The sequence below is a fragment of the Lissotriton vulgaris genome, chromosome 3_1 (genome assembly GCF_964263255.1).
Source record: "Lissotriton vulgaris chromosome 3_1, aLisVul1.2, whole genome shotgun sequence".
Classification (NCBI taxonomy): Eukaryota; Metazoa; Chordata; class Amphibia; order Caudata; family Salamandridae; genus Lissotriton; species Lissotriton vulgaris.
Window position 1 is genome coordinate 1,860,435 of NC_141689.1, and position 9,903 is coordinate 1,870,337.

The window sequence follows — 9,903 nt, forward strand, 5'->3', positions numbered from 1 at the left end:
GCCCCGCTCTGGGAGACTATTGGCAGGAAGTAGGGCGGGCCCTTAACAGCGCGACGGACAGAGACATCCAGTACACAAAAGCGGTTGGCATCCTCCACTGGTTCCCACACACGTCTAGAAACAAGACCACTAGCAAATTTATAGACTTGGGACTTATTCTGGCCAAGCGGGAGATAACGAGGAACTGGAAGTCGAGAGTGGAGCCCACGTATAAAAGATGGTATGGGGAATGCCTGAGGTGGGCCGCATGTGAAAGCACCCTGAGGTACCAGGTGGCCTGGAGGATGAATGACGAGAAGGCTCTGGAGAGGGCAACTGCTTGGGAGATGATGGTGCAGGCGCTCCGAGATATGGACGCTGAGGAGGGAGAAGATGAGGGTGAGCTAGATGGGGCAGGCCCTGTCACTTTGCAGGAGAGCACACCTTAGCGAATGTTTGTTCCTCCTACAACGCGCCGGACACTCTTACATTGTTGATTCAACGCAGAGCGACCACGGGGGGGGGGGTGGGAAGGAAGTCGGAATTGGCGGGCTGTTGGGGCACCGAAATCAGGGGAGGGGGAGGGGTGAAAATCACAAAAGCAACCCAGCAATACTTGACTACTGTTACTGTCAGACATTGTAAGGTGATACGAGAGACATTTATGGACAAGGCCACCCGCTCCGGAGGAAAAGGCGGGCCCCCCGGATAATGTAGGACTGGATAACACTACTCTTGTACATCGTGAATATGTATTGCTGATTATCTTGTCTGTACATTTCTATTGGTGATGCAATAAAAATGATGTTAAAAAAAAAAAAAAAATGTGACGTGCTTTGTTGGATTAGTTTTTCCAAAAATATTTCATGTTGACAGAAATGCAGAAGGTTCATTTGAAATCAGCAATCATCTTAGCAGATTTAAAAGAGAAAGTTTCTCAGAAATTTTGGGAGACATCTTTGAAGCAGTAATACCTTTAGTGGGTATAACCCTGAATGCAGGAAGAACCAGAAAATTGTTGGACCCGGCCTCGTGGCGTGGTCCGCCCCTGACCCGTGCAGCTCCCCATGACCCTGATCCACCCGACCCTTCCCGCCATGACCTACATCCCCGACACTGGGCTCCCCGTCCTCGCCCCCATTTTCCTGGTAACCGAGGCCCATGTTCCTGCACCTAAGATGGCCGCCCCGGCCCCAGCCCGACCTCGGCCCTCGGCGCCATACCCAGCCAGGGGGTAGAGCACTCCCTGTGAGCGAGAGAGGGAGGAGTAGCTAGGTCACACCTTCCACCTCCCCTCGAGAGATGAGTTTCGATCACCCATCCGGCCTCCCTGAGGGCTGGCTCCAGGCCTGCCGAGTGTCTGGGATCCCGCCAGACCCAGCTTGAAAGGATGAAAGGAGCGCCGAGGCAGAACCCCCAACAACCAGCCCCCAGGTGCGAAGAACTCCGCATGCGAGGACTCCGGACATCAAAGGCAAGGAGTCCTATATCAAGGGTGGCTCTGAGACGATCAAGTTAGTTGTATCCTGGACTACCTGAGCCCTGCTGACGCTGTCGATGCTCCTTTTTGCAACCGAAGAGACCACCGAGCCCTGCATAACCTCGTTGCGGCTCTCCTGCCATCTGAAGAACGATCTGAGCCCTGCTGATGCTGGCGCGGCTCCTTTGCAACTTGAGAACTATCTGAGCCCTGCTGACGCTGTCGCGGCTCCCCTGCAACCCTGAGAACTCCTGAGCCCTGCTGATCTGATCGCGGCTCATCAAGACCGTGAGAACTGCGACCTCCTTGCTCGAGCCCGGCTGATTCGATCGTGGCTCAGAGACTATTCTGGTCTGGCTGGACCCAAGATCACCCCGTATCCCCCAGCTCGAGGATTGAGAGCTGTGCGCCGGATACCTTGACCCTTGAGACTGTCCCGCTACCCTACCCCTACCGAGACTCTCTGAGCCCTCGCTCTCCTGTACATATGAGACTGCGGATCATAAAGATCCATTTTTACGTGAAGATATAAAGAATACGTTCTTTTGATCCTACAGTGTGGTGTCCCTTTTTCGAGTGGCGCCAGCGCAGCGCGTACGATTCTAGATTCGAGATCCTCCCCCCGAGGGTCTCCCACCAGTGCTCGGCAGTGTTCCTAGGAGAGGTGGGTCACATGGTGGTCAGGTGCCAAGTCTGTCCTCCCCTGGGACCGCCCCTCCAACAAAAATAGTCCACAATTGTTGACAGGTTGTCAACTGATACAGCTAGTGGTTTCCAATTAGTGAATACTGAGCTCATAGCTATACGGTCCATGGTAATGCAGTATCGCCTTGCTTTAGACATTCTGCTGGCAAAAGAGGGAGGAGTTTGTGGCATTTTGCATGTTCAACATTGCTGCACCTATATCCCAGATAAGAGCCAGAGTATTGAAATGTATATTAAAAACATTACTGAGTTGCAATCTGAAATTGTACCCTTAGAAGAGGAAGATTTCTCAGAACGTTTGAGCAAAAGATTTGCAGCAATCAAAACCTGGTTTAAAGAGATTGGTGGTTCAATTCTTCGCAAAATACTGACATCTTTATTAGTTATAGTCTTTGTGATACTGTTGTTGAAGATCAGTTGCATGCTACACAAGAGAAAGAAATACCTGAGGGAAATGAAGAGATTTTATAAGCTCAGAAAAGAACAGGAGAGAGAAATAGAATTGGAAGAGTTTCGTAGAACTCACTATGAGAGTTGCAGACCAACAGCTGAGACAAGACTTTAGAAATACTAACACAGTGAAATTCAAAACATGTTCTTCTTGGGATAAAAATGTTGCTAAATTTTTGGGTGTAGTTTGGTGATTTTGAAATCACCAGATGAGGGAGTTGATGGAGCGAGATTTTAAAATATATTTATTTTGACTCGCAAAGTTAAAACTCCCATAATTAAAGTAATTCAATTAACAAGAATGGAGTGAATATTACTAACCAACTTAGATTAAATTGCAAAACATGACATGTGGGACTAATATATGTGCTCATATATGTGCTCTATGTTGCAAATGCTTGTTCGTGAAAAATAATAAACTAATCTTGTCTATTGTTATGTCAATATTAAATGCGGCTGTTTTATTAATGGCATGAGCTTCTTTCTATGTGCTTATGTTTTGTCTCTCGTATTTGTGTGGCACAATCTTGTTTGTTGCTAAATTGCTTTGGCTAGGTAACTTTTATTAATGGGTTAATAATTAGCAAAGGTGGGTGGGTAACAGAACGAATTCTAATTCTTTCATTAATTATTCTTTTGTGTTTGTTTGAATACTAGTTACTGAGAAAGAGGCCTAGCTTTAAAGATGGTGTTGTCGAGTCCTGTCCAGAAAGAGTAAGAGCTCTGCGTGGAAAGCTTCATCACGTTAAAAAAATATGCAAGTTCAATTGAAAACTATTTTATACGTGCTCTTGGAAGGACTAAGCCAAGGACGGAAACCGGCAGAGATTGCCAAGCTAAGGAAGTCACGGACTGTCATTTACAAACGTTTCATTTTGGAGGAAGCTGCGTGACTTGTCAATAAGAGACAATAGACTCTAAGAGAAAGTCTGGACCAGGCTTCGAAAAAATGATGCCACCATATGGGTTGACGTCTGTCAACCAATGAGAACTTTGGATGGCAGGAAAGAAAGAACAAATTTTAGTGAGATTAGTTAGGGAAAAAGGTATAAAAACTGACCCCTTTGGAGGGAGGGCGCCTCTCGCTTTCCGAATCCTGTTAGGCGTGACGTGCTGTTGGACTCTTTGGAGCACGGAAGGATCAATAGGGTTAAATGACTTTTTCTTTATTTCTTAGGTGAAGTTGTTTTAGACAGGGAAAATAGGGCTTAAGTGATGAAAACTGTTTATTCTACTTTAAATCATGCTAAAGATTTTGCTTGAAACTGTCAGTTCATTTTGATAATCCTTTAATAAAGCTGATGCAAATAAAGAGAATTTAATAAAATGCATTTACTTCAAATAAACAAATAATAAATAAGATTTTTGAAACAACAAGCTGGACTTGTTATTCTTCGTCTTGTTACCATCAGCAGACCCATTTGCCAAAGTGACTTAATTAATTGAAAAGTTTGGGGAAGATCCTTCTCCTACTTAGCGGCCAAGACCTGGAATTCTCTCCCCTCTGACCTCTGCCTTACACCAAACCACCTCTCCTTCAGAAAACAACTAAAAACTTGGACATTCGATAAGTAAAGCACCCCCCCTCTCTCAAGCACCTTGAGACCCTCTGGGTGAATAGTGCGCTATACAAATTTTTGATCTTGAACTATGGTTGCCCCCAACTTTTTGCCTGGTGTTTAGCTGGTTTTTCGACTTAGTTGACCTGGAGCCCTGCTATTCAGCACCCCAGGCCCACTGCTCTCTCTGTAAAATGGATTCCATGTACTCTAGGTACATATCTAATTGGATACTGAGTTACCTTATCAGCCCAGTACAGTGTACCTTAGGTACCCAGGGCATAGGGACACCCAGGGCCTACCAGGGGCTGCAGCATGTATTATGCCACCCCTGGCTGGCCATCCAAATCTGACACAACTGGCTGATCGATCAGCTGGGGCAAGGTGGTGTAATCAGTCTTTGCTTTAGATATAGTATCCCCATATATCTAACCCTAAAATGGACACATATCCTCCTATCAGTCACTCCTTTGGCAGGCCTTATCAATCCTGAAGGCAGAGTGCTTGGAAATATGTGAGATGGTGCTCTAGCATGAGCTGAGCCTGTCTGCAGCTTTCGGAACCAAGTCCTTTAGCTGTTTCCATGATAACGCTATACCATATACTCTTAAGCGCATTATAATCCTTGCGGTTATTGCCAACTTTGGTATAACATTATCAAAACATGTCGAGTAAGGTGTCATACGAATTGGAATACTACCCCCTCGCCAATTCTGGGGACGGGGGTAGCATTCCACCCTTCTAGAGGAACTCGACATGTATGTAACTGTGAACCCCGGTTAAAGTTAACTCGAGCCTCAGCATCACAAAATGGATGCTGCCACCACAGACACAAGTCTGACCTCCTGCTGCTGGGAGTCCTTCCAGCGAGGGAGGCTTGGACAAAGGGTTTCCTGCCTTGGGAAGTGCTAGCACCACCACAGACAGGATTTTGTGTGTTAGGTAGGACAGGGCTGAAAGGAATGAGACATGCCTGGGGCACACAAGGTGTCCCTGTGCATACTCCGGTCTAAACCAGTTCCTGGGCACTCCAGCCCCAGCTCTGGCGCAAGACCGGACAAAGGATAGGGGGTGTAACCACCCCCCTTCCTGGTCCCACCCAGAGGAGGGACCGAGTCATAGTACATCCCCCTTTAGCCGGATAAAGGTAGGAGCTGGTCCCATTCCAAATGAGATTATCCTGAACAACTTTACAAGAAGAAACTCTGGACTTCGACGTTCTGCTCCACAGAAGACTGAAGAAATCTCCCTTGTGGGCAAGGAGTGTCCACCCTGCACAAGCAGGCACCATCAGCGTCCAGCGGCTTCCCTTTGTCGTCTACCTTCAAGGATCCAGACTTCAGAGCCCGACGAGACCCGGATTCCCAGACCTCTTCGACCTCAACCCACATCTGCAGCACAGCTGAGATCCGTGGGTGCGACGAGACACCTGGGACCGGCCATCTTGAAAGAAGCAGCACTTCGCTCCAGCACGACTTTTGAGGTAACCTCGTCCAAGTGCTTTGGGGACTGAGAAGCCCCGACTCCGAGCAGCTCCTGCACCAAAGACCAGCCCTCCAGCATCCACGAGAGATCTGCGTGGGGCCCTTCTGCCTGTTTGCTGCTTGACGTGTTGTCTTGTCACTTGCCGGCTGGCTAGTGACCTCCTAGACGACGAACTCCGAAATCTTCACTGCTGGTCTGGTTGCTCCAGACTTGCCCTTGCTCCCTTCCAAAAGAGGAGCACCCTGGACCCTCCTGGTCCCCTCCAGACGCCGTTTCCACTCACCGTGTGGGTTGCCTTTGCCAAGGCCTGTTGACTCCGAATCCGAAGCCGACACTGCCAACAGCGATAGCCTGCGTGGGACAGCTCGTGCCTCCATCCTGGTCATCGAAGACACCACCTGGTCCACGTGGCTGCAGAGACAAGCGTCCACCCTCACCTGATCGCGACGACGACATCTGGTTCCACTCCTGGTTCCACTCCAGTCACTGGCTAGTGACTTTGAACATTGTCCCCTCTGCTTTCAGGTTCTTCTCTTCACTGATCCACCCTTGGATCACACCGGACATCTTCCTCCTGATCGCCTGCAGCATCTTTTCTTCCAGGCTCTATAGACTTCAACGCCGGAACCCGACACGACTTGGCACCTATGCACCCGCAGTCTGTGGGTGAGGCAACACGAGCATTTTGGTGCTCAAGGGTAGCTTGACTCTCCTAGTGTCCAGTTCCACAGTCGTTTTTGTCTTACCTAGTCAGGATTGTCCGTACTCACCTTTTTCTTGAACTGTACTGCCCATAGACACTGTTACGCATCTCGCGTGTGAGTTCACACTCTGCACACGCATTCCGTGGGCCTCCTATTACCTACCTAGAGTTAGTATAGCGTGGTCCCAATGATCCTACAGCCTCTGGACAGCTCCATTCCTTTTATCGACTTTCACATTCCACTTACTTAGTATATGGTTTGTCGTGCCCCTAGGGCACCATTTTAATTTGTGCAAGTTAAACGTATTTTTCCTAAGAGATTGTCATGTGCTTAGCCCTCTGATCTCATAAAGAGTTCAGAGGTGTATGTTAGTTAATAAATATCTTGTTTATTTTCATAACTACCTGTGTGGTGTCCTTTCATTTGGTATTCAAGGGGTTATATGTGGTAAAACAGCTGGCTTCACATGCCAAAAGAGTTTAGCCTAAGACTGCTTTGTCCATGCTACCATTAGGATAGCTGGTCTATAAGGTTGACTTACAACCAATCACCATAAGGGTTGTTTGGACTGATACAAGGTGATCACTAGAACTAGTGAACATCATATATCAGGCCAACTTCTCACATTGGTGTGCAGCGGTTGGGATTTGAGCTTGCTGTTGTTTTTACCAAGTATAATCTTGAGATATCATTTGAAAGATCACATAAGGTACCATGGGTACATATAACAAGCTTAGAAATACTCTGAGTTCTACTGAACCAGCTGTTGTAGTAGAAAGGGAGTAGCACACCCTGACTACAACTCTTAGCAAGGGATTAGTAGGAAAACCCATAGTGTAGGTAAGTGCACCACTTACACCTTACTAGAAAAGCATGTCTACCACAGGAGAGAACACAGTGGCTCCCCTTGGTGATATTGACCCTCCACAGGTCATGTCAAGATATGCAGCCCTTAGCTTCCAGGAGATGAGACAATTGTGTACCTCCAGGAAACTTAAACAGGGTTCTAACCCTACCCTTCCTTTTCTGATAGGTCTGTTAGAGACATTTGATGCCAGAAGGGCTTCTAATCCAGGCCCATCTGACCCTACAGAGGGAAACATACCCCCAGTAGAGGAGGACTCTAATCTCCCTGAAACTGATGAAGAGGAGGAAGATGGAGACTCATCTGATAGAGAGGTAAACCATGGTTAGGGAGGAGTCAGCAGACTTACCAGGGCCAACTTAAGCATACATGAGAATGGAACTGGGGGAGCCCCAGGCCCATCCTCAGGCAGGCTTAACCTTGGGAATAGACGGGTTAGGTCTCACTCCAGAGGCTCTAGCAGATCTATTCACACCCATGTCTCTCAGGCATCTTCTCAGAGAGGGATGACATCCCCTCAGAGAAGAGAGCATGAAGCTAAGATGAGGGAAGTCAATCTGAGGATTGAGAGGGAAGAACTTGCCCTTGCCAAAGAGAGACTTGCCATTGCCAGAGAGCAGAAATTGAGTGGGGCAGACCCCACTGGTGGCAGCATTATCCCTAGAGATAAAGACAGGAGTTTTGATACTAGACACCTGAGTAAAATAGTGCCCCCCTTTAAACAAGGGGATGACATCCACAAATGGATAACTGCTTTGGAGAGGGCCTGCACTGTGCAGGGTGTTCCCCAGAGTCAGTGGGCAGCTATCTTGTGGCTCTCCTTTGAAGGTAAAGGTAGAGATAAGCTCCTCACTACTAGAGTCATATCTAACAATTTACTTGCTCCAAACAAACTTAGGGAAGTATCCATGCCATAAGTGATATAGCGCCAGTGTTGAAGCGGGTGGTGGCCTCCTAAAAAATGTTTGGGTACCTGCACTTATTTATATTTTATTATTACGCACTGATGTCCACGAATTTCATGGAGAATGAGAAAGAGGACGAGGCGAGTGATGGACTGGGCAGGAGAGGGTCATGTGGACTGGGCAGGAGAGGGTCAGGTGGAGTGGGCAGGAGAGGGTCAGGTGGAATGGGCAGGAGAGGGTCAGGTGGCGTGGGCTCTTTCATACTGCCTACACGTCGAAGCCACTCACAGTTTTAGCCACGAGAAATACCCACTTAAACCGAAGCTTTTTAGGTTACAAAAAAGTTAGTCGCGTGACCTATCACTGCACAACAAGATGGTCAAAGGAATTCTGTGCTGTCTATAGTAAATCACACGTCTCTGGAAAATCAGAGTATTCTGGCCTCCCTTAAAATGTCCTGCTAAAATGTGGGCAGGATTCGCAAAATAAACAAGCATTGGCAACACCAATGGACATGACTTTACAATTGGAGTATCGACCAAAGTAACAAAAATGCACGCTCCAGTCCAAAACAATTGAAACAAAACTATTGCACTGTCTATACATTGGAGGATGGGATGAAGAGTTAAATGAAGGATGAAAGCGTTTCTATTTCAGAGGTAAAATAAATTCCCTGTGCATTATAAATAAGGCAAAAGACAGCTCTCAAATAGCCAACAGAATAAGGGAGTAGATGAAGAAGATGCAACCAAAGAATATAACAGAGAAAATAATATATTTACCATGAAAGACCCAAGCACAATGAAACGTCTTATCTAACAAATATTGGCAAAGTCAACGGAGGAAGAGATAAGAAAGGCTGGTGGCGGCTGCGCGTGCACGCTCTCGTGAACGCAGGCATTAGGCCAGCAAAACCCTGGGGGTAGCACTTTGAAAAGCCACTTACTATAGTTGAGCAAGCAGCGCATGAGCTGCTCTAGGCTCGACCTAAAAATGGGTTATTTCTGGCAGAACACTAGTCTTAATGATGACCGGCCTAAGGGTGGTTTCATGTAGTCAACACCATGTTCTTTAACCGTTCTTCTGTAGGAGGGCATTGAATGTTTATATGATTTTTATACGCTTTGTTTTACTCTTTTAGTCTCTTAGGCACTAAGCCCCCCTGCTGCATTATCTATCTGGCACAACATGCACTTTGGTCTGGAGAAGGAAGAGAGGACATTAACTTCTGGGTTTTGTTCTGTGACAAGAAGTAGGCGTTACATATCTTGAAACACAGTTCCTGCAACATTACTGAAATGTTTAGCATTGCACGGTTTGATATCAGCGTATTTACTCGCTTCACCCATCAAGCATATTTGATGTTTGCATCGTATTACATTCAAATTGTTTCTCTTTTAGGTACTTGCGTAACTGAGATCGAAAGGTCCTTTCGGTGCCAGTTATGTCGACACTTGAATGTAATTAACACGTAACTCACTCTGGTATGCTTTTTCATGGACAGTGGCAGCACCTTTTAACGCGCTCTCCTAGGGCTATTGGAACAGTGTGAGACCACTTGTTGGCGTAGCTTGACCATGGACTTTCGCATTTCCCCAAGAAGCAAATTTTAAACCAGTAGTGCTAGAGAAAATTTTCTAAGATTTGAAAATTTGAGGATGTGAGGTATCACATATTCTGTATTGCATTAATTATTTAATGGCTTCAATATACATTTTTGTTGCTGAACTGTTCTATCTCATCATTGATAACTTATGAGGGCAATGTTTTG

General features: G+C 46.7%; 1 protein-coding gene across 1 annotated transcript in view; it reads left to right on the forward strand.

Annotated features, from left to right (window-relative positions):
* LOC147725793 (uncharacterized) overlaps positions 1–9,549 on the forward strand; it is a 30,849-nt gene extending 21,300 nt beyond the window's left edge. The window contains exon 4 of the mRNA XM_086962785.1: positions 9,534–9,549. Within this exon, the coding sequence (XP_086818911.1) occupies positions 9,534–9,549 (16 nt within the window). The remainder of the gene's footprint in view (positions 1–9,533) is intronic.
* The last annotated feature ends 354 nt before the right edge of the window (positions 9,550–9,903 follow it).